The sequence below is a fragment of the Leuresthes tenuis genome, unplaced genomic scaffold (genome assembly GCF_036924035.1).
Source record: "Leuresthes tenuis unplaced genomic scaffold, fLeuTen1.0.hap1 SCAF_16, whole genome shotgun sequence".
NCBI lineage: Eukaryota > Metazoa > Chordata > Actinopteri > Atheriniformes > Atherinopsidae > Leuresthes > Leuresthes tenuis.
Genome location: NW_027325370.1, coordinates 14,738,357 through 14,756,420, shown reverse-complemented (window position 1 = coordinate 14,756,420; position 18,064 = coordinate 14,738,357). Strand labels below are relative to the sequence as shown.

The 18,064-nt window shown below is 38.3% G+C and overlaps 1 protein-coding gene across 2 annotated transcripts in view; it reads left to right on the top strand.

Moving 5' to 3' along the window:
- The first annotated feature begins 6,878 nt into the window (after positions 1-6,878).
- tafa5l (TAFA chemokine like family member 5, like) overlaps positions 6,879-18,064 on the top strand; it is a 48,440-nt gene continuing 37,254 nt past the window's right edge. For both annotated transcript variants that reach the window (XM_072366549.1, XM_072366548.1), the window contains exon 1: positions 6,879-7,910. In XM_072366549.1, the coding sequence (XP_072222650.1) occupies positions 7,811-7,910 (100 nt within the window). In that variant the 5' untranslated portion in view covers positions 6,879-7,810. The remainder of the gene's footprint in view (positions 7,911-18,064) is intronic.

Below are 18,064 nucleotides of genomic sequence, written 5' to 3'. Positions count from 1 at the left end.
TGATATTTAAACAACTGGGATAATTGTCTCCTCTCCCACAGAGAGTATACCATGGAGAACAAGGGTAGGTAATTCTGAACATCAGTTGTTAAAAGCTATTTTTACTATAGCTATATACTGTAAACGTTCAGTTGTATCTTGTAAGATGGATATTCTTAAAGAAGTACAGGACATGAATTCAATAACATTTTCAGTCATTGTGAGGTATGTATATTATCATGTCAACCCTGAGATTATCAAAGTAAACCTGAGCCTGACTTTGTAACCCAACCAGAACAAAAGAGAGTGTATATTTTTGCATGGAACAACAAGATCTTTTAAATTTGCTCGGGAGAAAAAAACAGGTTAAAGGACCAGACAGAGACAGAAGCCAAAAAACCCTCTGTTGAACAAACACAAATAAAACCTCTGTTTCATACATAAACACAAAGAATAATGAGGTGGGGATGGAAAAGCTATGAATGACTTCAGAGAGGAAGAGCTCTTTCGACCAAAATGATTGAAATAAGGAATACTTTACACTTGGAGACAGAGAAGATAAAAAGAGAGAAAGTCTTGAAGAGACAAGTCAAGGCTAGTCAGACTGAAAAAGAGGAAAGACGCATATATGTTCTGACTCTCTGTGCAGAAAAGAAATGGATTACAAACAAGAACTTCAATCTTCAAGAAAGGGCAGACACCTGTGTGCTGGGTGAGGCCAAACAGTTGGAGGAGAACTCAAAAAGAAACACACATTTTCTACAAAGAATTTCAGTTACAACAAAGCAATGAAGAAGGACACCTTTGATGCTGACAATGATGCTATGGCTGATGACAGAGTCCTTCAAGACTGAAAAGGAAGAGGTGGTGATGATGAAGATTTACATTCAAGAAAAGGGTGTCAAAAGCTTTTTGGTTGATGTAAAAGAAAAGAAAGCAAGGGAAAATGTGACTATAAAGGACTTAAAGTTAAACATAAGAGAAGGAATGCCTTTAATGTCAGGAAAGGATGGTGCTTAAAGCAGTAAAGGATTAGACAGAGGAGATGTGGTCATTCGAAGTGTCCAAGAAAAAGCAATCATCCATAGGGTGTGGAGGCCCTCTCAGTTGTAGACAAAAAATATAATCAAGGAAAACAGAAAGTTACAACAAAGAACATGAGGAACAACAAATGGAAAGAAAGATCTTTGTTGCAGAAAATTATGCCATGAGAGATGACAGACTCCCTCAAGTTTGAAACTGAAGAAATGCCTTTGACAAGCAAAGCTTACATTCAAGAATAGATTCAGATGAGAATGAAGGATGAGGGAAGCTTCTAAGCTGGAATATCAATAAAGAACTCAGAGTTAGAACAGTCTCTGTGCAAGAAAGAGCAGACATCCAGATGATGGGAGAAACTTGAAGCAAAAAAAACCCAGACATGATGAATAATGACTAAATAAAGATGGAACAAATAACTACACTGGTAACTGAGACCTATTAAATAGACCATTACAGCTGGCGTTATCAATATGTCATGGCAGTCTTCTCCGAGTCATCACAAGAATTCAATTAAATATGGATGCAGATGTGAAACGTACAATAAATCTGTTTTCAGAGATGAAAGTCCAGCACAGAAGCATAAGTCTTAAAATAAACCCTGAAAAAATCCTCTTCAGAAACAGTCAGTAAGATTTCAGCAAAAATGATCAGAGATAGTAAGGAACCTGGAAATAAATGTGATCTCAGATCACCAAAATTACACATCACTACATGGTAGCTGTGGCATTAGTTTGTGCGAGTAAGGAATAATAAGTAAGCAAGTCTGTACCTACTTCTGTGCATCAGCATTATGACTTGTGGGGCAGTTTTTCTAGTCTACATCTAAAGTTGCTCATCTACATGTTTGTCAGTAGAGTAATACGCTCGCCAATAATTCTCTAACAACATATAGATCATTTTCTTTTCTGACATCATTACAACAGAAACACTGGAGGAAAGGGTTTTTGTTCAGTCAAAAGCATCTTTTTCTGACAGTCACCCCCTTCATCTTCAGTGTCAGCTAATACATTCTAAATCAAATGAAATATTGTGTCAGTAATTCAGTTAACAATTAACCGTTAATAGTACAATTGCTATTACCCACCTGACAGTGTAATCCTGTGTAACACATGTCTTAAAGTTATCCCCTTGCACAAATCTCCAGTGTGACAGGCTGGTGTCATTGTTTTATTATCCAATCTACTCTGTTATTCCTCATCATTGACAGTAAAAATCGTCATGCTGTTCCTCATGCCAGTATACACAGAATTTGCAGCCATCACAGCTAGCTCACATTCAGTCTGAGTCGGTGTGGACATAATTATTTCCTTTTGCTTCCTGATGAGTTTTTAATGAGAATGACTGGAAATCAGCACCACAACCCAAGGCTGAAACCCTCTGTTTTCACTTGCGGCAAATAAAAGTTGTATATTAAGACAAGGCCTGAGAAATAATCAGTATGAGTGAACACAGTGTGTTTACAGGGACTCAGTGGAGGAGCCGATGCGAGGTTTTGATCTTGTTTTCCATTGTGACACTGGGTCAGCAGTAGAGAAAAACTGCTGTGAGTCCAAGCAGAAAACAGCCACAAATTAGCAAGCTACAACATGTCAAAGCCTCCTTTCAAGCTTTCTGGTGCTGATATCCTGCAGCTAAAAAGACATATGTTGTGGGGAGTTTACTTTAAGTTCCTGACGCAAGAACAAAGTAACTGCTGCTTAGTATAAAGTTTTGAATCCTCCTGATAATTACACAGTATGTAAAGTAGAAGAAGTATAAACCCACTGTTAGAATAGTTTGCAGAAGAAAAGGTCAATTTAAGCAGATGCTTTGAGGCACCATATGCTCATCTCTGGCACTTAACAGTGATCAGCCAGTGGCTGGAAAGCAAGGGTTGGAAACATGAGTCTACAATATTTGTCGTCTGTCTCGGTTTGATACAAGCTTACAAATCACATTGCCGCTTGCATATACCATAGTTTCTGCTCATAAATTCTGGGGGCACTAATTTCCTCTTTCCCCCGAGTGATTTAACAAATGTTGCGAATTAACTGTAACAAATTCTCCACCTGTTCCAGTAAAACTACATTGATGGGAAAACTTTGTGCAGGCATAATTAACAAAGCAAGTAAATCGCTGCAATGTGGCAGTTTTTGGAAAGTGAAAATGGCAAATTTGTACTATCATTTCTCAACCCACTGTATCCCTGCTGAGGTATCCTTAAGCAAAATAATGACTTACCAAATTTTGCTGCTTTTCAGTTGAACCACATGTCTGACCTCTTTTAAGAATTCCCTTTTCTAAACTGCAGCTATAATAATCTCCCACTCACACGGAGACCAGAACTGCCTACAACAGCAACTGCTTGCCTGTCAAATGTGAACCCATGAGGTATTTCATACACAGCAACTGTGTGGATGAAATGTAAAACTGTAAAAACAAATTACACCAGCACTTCTAAACTGCTCAAACACCAAAGCGTAAATACTCCCATAAAAGTTCTTATCTCACAAAAGCATCTCCCAAAATTGTTAATGAATGTGTTATCAGATTTTAGAAACACTTAGCTAATCACTTTTGTTTGAAGTGATCTAACTTACTTTTATCGGTCTTCTGTCTCTTGTTTTGAACTCCCTATACACTGACATCAGCCCACTTTGGTGAGAAGCTTCGGTCTAAATCTCTACCCTACTTTGTTGCAGTTTCTAATAAAAATATGTATAATGATAGCTGAATTAGTATATCCAATGAAGTACAATGTGCATACACATATATAAGTCCATATATAAGTCCACAAAATAGAACATTTTCCAATCTGTAATTTTTACTTGTCATGTAGATGAAAAATGGGGAAAAGCACTGTTGTTACATATTACATTAAAAATGGCTCTTCTATTCAACTGTCCCATTTAGTTTTAACAGTAACCCAACATGCACAATACCAGGCAGAGAAGCACAAATCATTAATTTGATTCTGCACACCTGTGTTTTCCTGTGAACACATGTCCTAGGTGAAACTAAACAGTTTTCCAGCCAAAGGCATTCCTGCAGATAGGCAGGCTGACAAAACAGCGTGACTGAGTTAATATGAAGCTTCACAGATGCTAAACCAAACAAGCAGGTCAATATGTGTTTGGGAAATTTACTTGGTCCAGAGTCATGTTGATTGTTTGAGCTGTGCAATTGGCAGCCAATCAGAGAAGCTAATAAGCACAAAGCTTCAGTCAAAGCACATGAGATATACACCAACATCATGGGCTTTAGTCGATAAGGAATAACTGAGAAGCAACACCTTTAACCATTTTACCAGTTTTAATATTTTATTACAAGTAACTTCTAAATTAAAATTTTCATGAGGCTGTGAATATAACACTAACATCTAATACTCTTTTGTTAATACGGCAAAAAGACAGAAGCCCAGAATTTACTCTCCTGCCAAAAAATGAAACCATGGAAGCAAATCCCCCAAAAAAACATACATTTGGAAAACCCATATACAATGAACTGAATGATATGAGAAACAATCCCATCCAAAACACTCTAGTAGTTCTCCAGGGGGTTATTGTGTTTACATTGCTGCTTCAAATAAACGTGTCGACATATTAGAATCAGAATGATCTAAACTAAGCAGTGGAAGGAGTGCTAAGATACTTTCTATCAGTAAAAGTAACAATATCACTATTCAAAAAGACTGGAGTACAAGTACATTTCTAAATTACAAATCATTATGGATGCATTAACACAATGCAAAGTCTTGAATATTTTAATATTGTAGCTGCCTGAGGAAAATCTGGCTTTACCTATAAAGGAAATTGGTAACAAATCTTCACTGCAATGATTTTTTTCACTAGGGAATGTTATGATAGCTTTAGCATTCTTGCATGCCTTTTAAATCGATTCATCCTCTATGTACTTTAGAATTTATGATTGCTATGGAAATAAGAGCATTTACTATATAATTGGAAATGGAATAACCAGACTTGGTTCAGTCCTATTACTCATTTTATACAAATGGAAATGTGACTTGGTATACCTGATGACAAGTCATAATACATAGTCTCATAGTTTACTCATAGCTTATTTATTATTGATATTCCAGTTCTACAATTCTGCTGTGCCATTTTTTTTTTTGTTTTTGTTTCACTGGTGTACTGTACTGTTAGCATTTTTATAGCATTCATTGAAAATTAAAATCACGGTGCAAAATTTTAATCTTAAGAAATCTGTTTAAAATGAAATACAAATACCTTAGAATTTTAATGTATGTTACACTAATGATTTCAATGGTGATACTGATTTAGATAGAGCCACTTTTAAATATTCCACAGAGTGGGTAGTTAATTCTAAATTTTCTGATCATGAATCATATATTTCTGTGTAAACTTGTGAATCTAGTTAAATAAGAATGGAAAATGTCAATATACCTAATCAGGAAAAAACATTAAGCACCATAATCCACACGTACAAATACAGCAGAACTGTAATTTACGACTGTACTTGACATATAAAGCATTTATACAAGCATCCAGAATGATTGGATCACAACTTTTGCTTTTCTGTTGAGCTAAGTCACTTTAAAGGGCATCTATAATACAGTAAAGCTATTACAATTCACACGTCTGAATGCAATTAAAAATAAGTATGTGCATTACGTGTAAACATGAAAATGAATATGATGGATAAGAATGAATTGGCAGAATGTATAACCTTGTCAGTCACAGTGATGGATTGTGATTAATTACACTGCAACCCTGCTGAGATGTCACTCACTGAACAACACTGAAACCTGGTCCCCTTGCTGAGCCCAGCTGCAGACTAGAGAGAAAAACAAACCTCATCTTAGCAGTACAGCTCCCCCGATGTTCCTCCAACCTCAGCCATGTAAAGTAAGCTGCTTTAGTAATGCACAGAACATGAGCAGCTCTATAGATGTGATGCCCTGAGGGTGGAAAATTGGCAAACTATCCCATTATTACTCAACAAATGCATAGTCTTTGCAATGTGAGGCCCAGTAATTTTTCATCTGTTACTGTGCTGATGTGACAGGCCTTGGCCCAAGCCAATACGTCATCATAAAAGCCATTCAGTGAGAGGCTGATGGCACCGCAGCACACAGGGGGAACTTCTCCGTCTGCTAATAAAGTGCACATTCACTGGTCATGGAATCTCGTGAATGTGTGTGTATATGAGGGTGAGTGAGTTATAGTAATGTTTCTCAAGACGTAAGGGAGTCTTAAATGGTGCTCTTTCAGGAGATTGACTGGCATGTGCAGGGGTCTAGCTCTATTTGTCTCACATGTGTTTACACATTAAGTGAATCAAGCAGCCCTTTCTTTGCACATTGTATACTTTGTATGATATCAGCCACTATTAAATAATGCAACTTCGGCTTTATAGATTTCTTTGGCTCTGCATATGCTTGAGAATCAGTCCTCAATGGGAACAGACCTCTCACATTTCCCAGAATACCAGTGTAAATGTTAACTGTGTTCCCACGACCATGCAGCCCTTGAGGGTTTTTTTCACCTTTGAAACAGGGCAGGAAGACGTGGAGGAAAGTAACATTTCAGAATGTGGTGGTAGTTGGTCCTGCTCCGTTTCCCTGTAGGTTGGGATGGAACTTCATGAGTATAAATAAGTATCATCATCTGCAGTTTGGGATTTATTGCCTCGGAGCTAAAAGTTTTTTTTTTTCTCACTTAGAGGAAAGAATTAGGACACCGTGTTCGTGTATGTGTGAGACAGTAAGGGAGACAGATTATTTGGACACAATAACTGAAGGCAGCTCAGGGTGCAGCCGCAACAGTATCATTTCCTGCAATGTACTGAAAGGGGGGAGACCAACCTCCCCAGCGCCACCTGCATCCAAATGGAGTAGATCGGGATGGAGTAAGGGAGGTTTAACACATTCAGTTGTGCCCGACACTTGACTTTGAGAGGAGATTTGTAACCCCCCTAGTCAAGAGCAGACATCATCTCTGCGAATTTTGCAGAACCAAAACAAAACAGCTCATACAGGTGACAATTGTTGCCAACTTCATTGCACCGCTAAGAAGTGCTTTAGATACAGAGGGATTGAGCAGCTTGAAGCCACCGCTCCTTTTTTGACGTGACATTTCGCTGCGCCGCTTTGCCTGTGTGGCCACATGTGACGCGTTTGCGCCTTTAGTTGCATTTCCAGGAGCAGGGGGTTTGGGGTGCGTTGGACTGCCCCGTTTTCCGACAAGTTTCCGTGCTGGTTGGTAGGTTCTGCATGTCCGCCGCAGTTAACTTGCGCGTTTCTCTGTAGCCATACAGAACCCGGCTTCTCGGTGCAGAAGTTGCTTGGGAATAACAAAAAGAACAGTGTAGGGCGCTGAGGAGGAAAACCGCAAGTGACAGCGGCGTTCAATGGGTGTTGAGCGGCTGAATTTATTACCAGCATCATCAGCATCTCCGTGCGAAGAACAAAAACTGCGGGGGACTGCCGCGGCTGACTCCCCTTCAACTACACACTTCCAGTTTTTTTCTTTTCTTTGCACAAGCCTGCCAGTGAATTCCTGCTCCACAGTTGCGTAAACTTGGCCAGATCCGGTGACATTTTCGCCTGTGTGTGTGTGTGTTCAACAGCTTGGGTGGATATGCGGCTCATCGGGGGAATTTAAAAAGCAAGGGGGGATTACAATTAGTCCCTCTTCTATTATAACCTCAAAATGGATGCCTACGACAGGCTCTGGGGAAGCCACTGGATAAGCCACTCTTCCGCTGATCTGTTTGACATCTGAGCGGCACAAGCGTTCAAAGTTTGGATAATCTAAACGGCTGAAGGTGTATGATGCAGTCTGGAGCGAAGACACTCTCTGCAGGTGGAGGTGCGTCACTCTGCTGCCTACTTCTCCTCTGGCTCATCTACTCCCATCTGCTTAGAGAGGGTAAGGACGTTAACAGCTTTTCATTACTTTGCCAGTAGCAGCATTGTCTCTGATGGGTTGGGATGCAGCTGCACACGGTGTGGTCAGATCCTGTTATCCTGAGATAAAATCCCTCCAACATCCAATAAAATAGCCTGTAAGGTATCCATGCTCACCTCTTGGTCTATTTATGTTGACCTCGTTCAACCTTACAGCATTTTTACTGTATGATATTTAAACAGTAATGTTCCCAACCATTGCATAGGAACTTCATTGCTTTATTCTGTCTGAGAGCATTTTAGGATGGCAAAGCGCTTGAGACCATGATATACACAATACAATAGTGTATAAAGATGTAGATTAAACTTTAATCTGTGATTTGATAAATAATCGTTTCAAAGGTATTTTGAACAGCTGGAAGCCATTAGTTCTTCTTCTCAGTTTTCCCATTCATTATTCTCATATTATTGATGATGCTTTTTGCTACTATTGGGGAGCAAGAATGATATGTTTCCATATCTGAGTGTCAGGTGAAAAAGCAACCCAGTTTGATATTTGCAGTTCCTGCTGCAGTCAGAGAAAGACATGATTTCTATCCTCGGAGTTTTGTCATTTCCTTCAGGTTAAGGTTATATGCATCCACTCTATGCTTTCCCTTTGAATAATAAAGCCTCTGGTGCAATTACACCTTCATTTGACACAGACTAGAAAGCAAAAAGATGTTTTCCCTGCACTTCATTGGCTGCTGTCCATGACAGACTGTTTTGGATTCAAATGCCATCAAAGGCAAATAAAGTAGGCTTAAAATACTAGAACTTGTTGGGAGATGTTACGCTAAGTTTGCAGATTAGATCTTTTAATCAAGCATTGGCCAGCAATATAATTACCACTGTGGAGGAGGGATAGTGCCGACATCAATGTCTATGGCAGCCTGCCGGTAAAAGAAGTAGACTCTGATGTGAAAAATGAACTGCCTGTGTGTTAAAATGTGCTTTTTTCCCTCTATTTCCCTCTAATTTTCAGTGTTTTCTCTCAAAATGCTCCTTTCGACAGTCTCTTATTTTTGTCCCTGAACTGCCCTCTCAATCTTCTACATTTTATCATGGGAGCCAAAGCAACCCTATTCTCCCCTCAGCTATTTATTAGACTTGTTTTCATCTGAAAATGATCTCATTATCACAAAATTGTACATATCTCTCAATCAATTTCTTGTGAACCTTTCTATTCTTCATATAGTCATAAAGTGAGTTGACTCTCCCAAGTATTTCCTGATAGTTAAACCTCTAGATATGATTTGAAGGTTGACATTCCCTTTATGTTGCTCACTCCTCTTTTCAGCTCTGAGATGAATTTTGAGAATGGAGTGATCTACACGTCTTCAAACCCTACTAAAAATCTCAGTTTAAACTGGTTGCTTTTACTAGTCAGTGAAGCTGTGAAAGCAATTCTGACCACAAAGGCTTTGTTATTCCATCAGTCTCTGTAAGACTTTACAGTAAACCTTTTGGTATTTATCCCCACACACCACTGATTTATCCAAAGCTTCCCTTATTTTCCATACCTTCACAATCTCCATAACTCATCTGTTCTGGTGGCAAGGACAGAAAATCAAAGCACAGCAGCCCCTATCTGTTCATGCCTTTGGGCCAGCACAGGTCACGATGAATGGCGTGTCAGCTGCACTCAGCATAAGATTTAACGAAAAAAAAATTGGGAATGTTTGGACTTTCACCCTGGATCACATTCTGGTTCAGTGGTATAGTTGCAGAATAGCGGCAACTTCTCTATGATTTGCAATCCTGAAATCTTTGATGTGATGGAGAGGAGGCGGAGAGGAGGAGAGGAGAGGAGGCGGAGCCTTTCCCTCACACTAGTATGTTGAAGATGAATGGACAGTTTGCTCAGAAGACATTTAAACATTGGCATTGCCAAGAAAACATGTGAATGTAAAACACCAACATTAAAAAAAAATAAAATGTCCAAAGATCACTTGTCAGTTTGCTTGTTTTTGGATTTCCAGCTGAAGACGTTTAGCTTTTTTGATGTTTCAATACTGAATTAAGTTATTATGTGACGGAATTGTGGTGACCATTTTTGCTGCTCCACTGACCTGTTTTATTATTCTGCTTTAGTTTTCAAGCCCACAAACTCTTTCTTTTCATCAGTTTTACCTTAAGCAGTGGCATGTAAATGTTTTAGGTAAAACACTGAGACTTAGAATTAACCTTGTGATGACATCATCTCTAAATTCCACAGAGCATCTTTTTCTGCTTGTATTTCTTAAGGGTGCATATTAGACAATATATTTTCCAATTAATTGTATTTTTTATTGACCAGTATTAGTTGGGCCTTACCACCCACCCAGCATCAGATGGTAGACAAAGTTAGCTACTTTTTCAAAAAGAATGTTCTAAAGATTATTTGGAGCAACATTTTTGGCTTTGAAATCAAGGTTACAACCAAAAGAGGAAACTGACCCAAATGCAGGATGTATAGGAGAAGACAGGTAGATTATGAAAATGTCTTTATTCTAAATAAACAAAAAGCAGGAATAGTGAAAATGACAAACTGAAATCTAACACGTAACAAAACTCAGGCGAAAACACTGGTTGGACTGGCTGACAGGTTAGCAAGATGATCAGGCACTGAACACAGGAAACCTGGAGAATATTTATTGAGGGAAGTGATTTCAAACAAGGAGCAGGTGAAGCAATCAGTAAATAAAAACCAGGAAGTTAAGTAACCAGCAAAGTCCTCAAAATAAAACACGACAGTACTTTTCTTCAACCCTGTTGTTTTAAATGAGCTCTCTAAATTGGATTGGATTGGAAGATAAAGTCAAAACAAAAACACACAAACTCATAGACCATGGCAGTTTTACTGCAAAACCAACATGTTACCTTTTCAGCTCATCACATACTGACGCTTGGTCAAGAGCGCTTTGTTTAGATTTTCAGTGCAGATTATCTCTTTTCTATCACTTTCAGATGACAGGGAACTACCCTACAGCACATGCTGTAGCTCTAACTGAGTGACTGGCTGTGCAAATAGTAAGCAGCAACAGGAAAGCATCATTCTACAGCTCTGGCATATCAATAAGTAACACAGACTGCACATCGAGGTCAGAGGGGAAGAGAGGGATGAGCACCCTGGCTACCAAGTACTGGACTTATGGTCAAATTCAGTCTTGAGACTACTATATTTCTCTTTCTTTCGTATTTCAACTTTGTTTTGACATCTGATCTCTATTTGGTCTTCTATGCTTTACTACTATACTACTTTGATACAAATGAAAAGTACTTGCTTAAGGTTAGACGATACAAGTAACTGGTCAAGGTTAAAAAGCATTATATTGTTGATAGTTTCAGAGACATTCTATATATTGCCATGACAATACATCCTGTGGCTGTTAGGTTACTCGCTCTAACCCTGCATATCCAAAAGTGACTCTGGGGATTTCCTCTGTGTTCAAAATGGATGCAGTGGGCTCCTGTTGTCAGTATGTAACAGATTGGGAATGAGAATGGGCGTGATGTGGTGTGAAGAGTTTTTCCAATAAAAAGCATATGAGCAATGATCGTACGAGTCCTGGATAGGGACAGGACCCACTGAGTCTAGAGACAGGTGGTGACAGTGTTAGGAAATGGCTGAGGTGCCCAAGAACACCCATGTGAGGTGGAAATAAGAAGAAGGAGGTTTGCACAAAAGATGGTCTGACAGACAGGGTGACAGAGTTTTGAGAATGCTGATTGGTTCAGGGAAGACAGGCAAAGAGATTATTGGGCGAGTGCAACTGGGGATGGAATTACTTTGACAATGTGTGAAAGCAGAGTTACAGAGAGAATTTTACAGCAGGAATAACCCATGTTAACCCCCAAGAAATAGGGGCAGAATGAGAGAGAACAGATTTTCTTTTTTGAACTTGCAGATAAACTATTTTTGATTCTTTTTCCTCAATAGAGTATGAGGCAAGGAGCTTAAGGAAGAAAGAAATTCAGATACAATGTTGCTTTGTGTCTGCAGAAGGTAAAAAAATAGGCAGCTGTTCATCGGATAAGAGTCTTTGTAATTGAACGCAGTTTTGATGTGTCTTGCAGTTGGCACTCAGTTGTTTGCCTGATCACGTATGATGATGTCCTCATTTCCTGCCTAAACTCATAACAAACAAATCATAGTTCGAAGGATGTCCCACGACTGAATGAGCACAGGTGGGGACTGCAATTAGAAAACTCTGGTAACAAACCAATGTGTTTTGTTTTGTGCAAAAAAGTTAGCTATTTAACAAAAGAAAAACACATTTCTAACACACCATGCTTCAAACAGAGATGCACATTTTTCTATACATATATATAAATATATATATGTATATATACTTTTGAAAATCTGTATCTAAAATGTATATCTTTCATTGAAAAACGTTTTTCCCCCTCCAAAACTAAGCTGAAGTAGCAGTATGGGTTTTAAATGTGAATTACTCAGGATGACAACCCATAGACTTTATATTACAGATGGGCTTAGCCTCAGAATCTGAAAAGTAAAAGGAAGTCATGAGAGCCAAACTCCTGCATTTTTTCTAATCACTAGAAAAGGAGACTTACAGCTGCAAAAATATTTTATATTCAATAGGAGTCCATTTGAAAATGACATCACAGTAGCTATGTTCACCTTTTGTATAAGTTTGATCGAAACTCTTCAGCACAACTGTGTCAAACGTCGTGTAATTAATCTATTTTTTGTTAGTATTCATCAAGTTCTGCATGTCAAACATACAACATACATGAAGTGATTTGATATGGCACAAAAGCATTATTCACAAAGGCGGGGAGAAAATCTCCAGTTTTTCAACAAATGCATGAAAAAATGATTGAAATATTTAAAAACAGTGTTTCTCAAAGAGAGATTAGAATATATTTATATATTTCCACATTTCATATTGTAAATACACTATTCGAGGAATCTGGAGAAATTTTAATATGTAAAGGGCAAAGCTATCTCTGATCTCTCAGACAACTCTACATCAAGAGTCGTCATTCATCTATGGCCGATAAGACAACGTGAGAAAAGAATTACTAAGGGAAACCTTTGTTAAGCACTACAAAACATTTGCAAATGCTACTTCAGACTTCACAGTGCAGAAATGAAACCTGAAGTTTAACTTGTCCAGAGGCAGCATTGATGTCTTTGGGTTTGGAGGCATCGAGGATGCACCATCACACAATAAAACTATGTATTGTGGTCAGACCAATCAGTATATGATTTTTAACAAAGATATAGATGAAAAGATGACAAAAAGGGATCAAGTCCAAAAGCCAGGCTCTATGATGTTATGAGGTCGTATTAGTGCTCTTGGCAAAAGGTGCATTTGCAGGAAAAATGGGGCAAAATATTGTCTATTGAGGTTTTTCTCTTTTTTTTATTCAGAAAATCTAGAACTGGTAAACATCGCATCAGCAAATGTATGTAATGAAACGAAACATAAGGTGAAAAAAGAAATCACTAGAACTAATCTATAAAAGTATATCCTATACTTGATGTTGTGTCAATGCGACACACAGCAATGCATCTTTTTACAGCTTTTTTCACGTCATAATTACTCTGTCACTTTGATTTGTTTGAATAATCCAATCACTGCAACAATCTATCCTGTCAGTCTGCTGTGCTGCACAAGCTGTCGATGAAAAAGACAGCTCACATTTTATGAAATATGTCTACAGGCTGTATCACTAAATTTTAAAGTGACTCACTGCAGCCTTACAATCACTACAGAGATCCATTGATGACAGACTCACACAGACCGAATGTCTTTCACAAACCAGAGAGATTCCATCCTGGTAAATTATTTCTCATGCTATCATGGTTACTTTCACATTTTCTTAACAAATCAGCCCTTTTGTGAACTACTTTGAGTAATTTTGGAACACCAGAAGGATGAATTTATAAATCCTCGGTTGTTCATCTCTTTTAACTCAGGTCCTATCCACCCAAGCATTAAACTATTCAGAGAATCAGAGAATTACTAACATTTTGAATTGAAAACCATGATTTTCTAATCTTTTTCAAGACAGACTTAAGCATGCAAAGGGAGACTCACTTAGATTATGACCCTGGTCATAAATTGTAAGCAAATCACAGTGGTCTGCTTCGATAAGGCGGTGGAGCTTTAAAAGTGTGAGCATCTTTATTGAACAAAATGAAAAGAATTTTTACAGCTAAATCAATTTGGCAGCACACAAAGCTCAAATTTCATAGCTCCCTGAATATGAATTCTTTCTAGCCGTCAGCTTTGACCTCCCAAGTGGTTGAGTATAGCGCACTGCTCAGTATCTTTCTGCGTTGTTATTTTCTCTGCAGAGATCTCTGGGCTTGAAACTGCTCCATCATAGGCAGAGTGGTATAAATGATTTGACTTATGTTCCCTCGGTCTTATGTCCTGCTCTATTTTCTGCCTGATGTTGTGATCATATTTTCTGAGAAGGCTGTGATTGAACTTTAAAGCTGCAGTCCATTCTGTCACACATTACTGTACAGCACTTATGGAGCCATAATAGTCTGCTGATGCTCACCATTTTCTCTGTGTTTGCATTAATGACAGAGGCCATCCTGGAGGGCTTTCTGAGTGAAATCTGAAGTGAGTCACTGTGACTTTACAATGCTCTCTGCATTACAGTCATCAAAGCTGCTGTTTACTTTTTCAAAGCATATTTCACATTTACTTTTTATGCCTCAAACCTGTATTCACCCAGAACCACTTATCTCAGTATACCTTTACATTGTGATATCTCTGCAGCTCTGCTGTGTTACTGCAGCAGAGATTTACCCAAAGCCACCGTCTGCATGTGTTCTTTACCACAGGACAGACCTGAATTACACAGTTAGTCCAGTTAGCAGGGGATATATATAAGGGGAATATTTTCTATTTAAAAGCTGCCCTTGGCAATGTCACACAAGTGTTGCCTACAAACTGTGCAAAATAACTGAGCTGCAAGGATCTAGAAGTCCTGGAAGATGTAACTATACAAAATGCTTGTTTCTTCCACTGAGAAAAGGAAACAGTCAAAAGCTGTTGAGTCCCTTTTTCTTCCAGGGGTGCACCATCCCTCTGCTTCTACGAAAAGTTTCAATCTGACATTCCCTGTGGGTGGAATAGTGTACCTACCTGACATGTGAATTAGATTTGGGACAAACAGAGCACAGCTCCAGTGTCTAAGTTGTTTGGGGTGCTGTGCTTGTGTCTCTTTCTGTGCAGCCCCAGTGGGTACTTTTGATTGTATAGACATCATGCTTCATGCAGCTTTAAAGATGGTCAAACTTATACTCATTCGAACATGACAGCTTTTTTTTTTTTTTTTTAGAACAGAAACTCTAGCGTGACACGTGATAGGGATGTGAAAGCTGGAAGTGCTCCTGAGTACAATAAGTGGCAGGCTGAGTGCTGTTCAAATAAAGAAGCATTGTCCTCTATTAACACAAAACATGCCCCTCTTCTGTAGAAGCCCCTCTATCTGCTCCCACTTCCCCCCATGCCATTGTTCATCACTAATTTCTGACTACTTTAGAGTTATTCTTCTGCTTAGGGACCAATACACAAGCAGAGAGTTGTTCACTTGCATATAGATGGGACCACTGTTGTGTATTCAGATGGCATGCAAAATCAAGTGTTGGTATTCCCCAAAAACAAAGTACATTAATATAGAGCGCATGATTCGCTCCACTGCTCTGCTGCCCTACTTGCTTAGCTGCAGAAGATCACGATGGTGTTAGGAAGCGGGTAGCATGGGGTCAGTCAAACATCTGCCTCTCTCACCTGGTGTTCTAATACCTACTGCGCCGCACACGTCAAGTGATGTTAAGGTAATGAGATACACTTGGCTGCGGCTGCCTTGACTAGCATATGCTCAGTAACGCAAGATTGCTGTTTGATGTCATCCTCTGTTCCTGTTAACAGACCGAGCTGTGAGATTAGAACAGATGTGAAGAAAAGGGCCTAAAGTTCTTAAGTCTTAGCCCTACAGTCAAAACTAAAGTGACAATGTTAGATAAATCACTATAGACTTACTGAGATCACCTTTTTATAAATAAAGTATTTTCCATTCTATTCTATTTTTATTTGTGGGATTGAGTTTATTCATATCCTTTTTTTTTTCATAAAGCGCAAAACAGAATTAATGGCAGATTGGTGACTACCATAGATTAGGTGTGCTTATGTTTGCTGTGAGTGTAATAATAGACAGAATAATTGTTCATGAAGAGTAATGGCAGATACGTTTGAAAATTCAAACAACTCTTGAATTTTCTCTTTCAACTTAAATTCTGTAAAGATTTGCACACAATCAAAAACAGATTCAGACACCCAATTTCAAGAAAGAATTTTAAACAACTATGTTACTCCCCGGCACAAAATATATTAAAGAATTTTATTGTTTCTGTGTTTTCTTTTCCCTACTGGTATGCAGCCTAAGTTTTGATATATCAGCACGTCGTCATTTACAATCTTCATATGTCTTGCTAAGTCACCCATGTGTACCTAATGTTGATTTGGTGGCATACTCTTGAAAAGATGAAAAAGGGGATGGAAGAAGGCACTAATCTGCAGACCTTCAGGCCAAAAATCAATGTATTGAGACTACTCCTGCACATTTTAGACAGTCACTTCACCTATTCCCATCTTCTCTGACTCATTTCTCCTTCCATTCCTAATTTGCTTTCACCATAAATGGTTAGGATTAGATGTAAAAGTACATTGGTAGGTATACATAAGTCACAATATACATAACAGTATACATAGGTTTCTACAATAAGTCAGAAAGAGTTCAAGAGATACGGTAGCTGCTCTGGCTAGATGTGGCCAGATAACCGTCTTTAAACATTCAATATGACACGTACAGAGTCTTTCCGATAGGCAATATAAGCAGAGACTTATGGTGCCATCCTTTTGGGGGTCACCTAAGTTAATCATATTTATATCAGCAGTTGTTAGTGAAGAACTTGACCTCATAGGTGGGTGCACAGTATCTGAAATGAAGAACAGAAGGAGAAGAAAGGGGAAAATCAAGATAAAGAAAATTGTCTATGCTACAAGTAAGATCAGCAGAATGTTGCATCTGTCTATCTTTAGGTCATCTTGTTACAATGCAAATATTTTCTTTAGGTAAAAACGTCATCCTGGCATTTACTTGGATGTTACTTAAATATTTTGCTGCCTACAGTACCTAAACAGTCTGAGGTGTTAATTTAGCCTCCAAACCTGTTTGACGGGATCTGATGGCATCTGTTTGGAATCAAGCCCAATTCAAAACCCCACAATCCCCAGAGGCCGAAGGATTTTTTGCTAAAATACTGGCACCTAACACTCCAGTACACTCTCAGATGTTCAAAAGTCAAATTTTTTTCATCTGACCTCAGTAAAGTTTTTTAATGTCAGAAATCTTGAATATACCAAAGAACTGATTCTAAATAAAAGGAAAAATAGGGACTAAGACTTATTCTTGAAAACAACTTGTGCTACTTTAGACCTAATGTTTTCGTTCTTTGGCAGCTAATCAAATTTGATTATTTGCTACTTTTTCACAGCATATCAAGTATTTCTAGGCTTTGGACCTTATCTTGATGGTAAGTCATTCATTTGTTGTACACTTTTGTTCACTATTGTCTCATTCAGTCCACATGTTGACACAGTCTTGAGAGAGAAGCTTGAACTTTTTTGACAGAATTTATAATTCTGTACTTTTGTGGCTAAATGAACAGCTTGGTGAAGTACTTTGTCTTCAATAGTGCTTCTGATAATAACTGAAAAGTTAATTTAATCCACAATCGTAATATTCATTAGTTGCAGCTCTAAACATCAGGCTTTTGAAAAAGCATAAATCTGTTGTAATCAGTGTGAGATGGATGGCTTGGTTTAATATTAATTACTTTTTAAATTTTGATAAGTACAGTCTACACAAATCAATTTTGACTGATTACCTACATTATGAATATTCAAAATGTTCCATGCAATGCTTTTAATCTTCCATAAAAGATCTTTCGTCTGAGTTCATATCTGATGTTAGTCCATGTTAATATGATTGTTATGCTCTATAAACTGGCGCCTCATTGGTGGCACTTCTGTCAAGTCAAAAACTTACAATAGAGTGAATATTATCATTCAGACAAAGCATTGTATGTCAGTGAGTCTG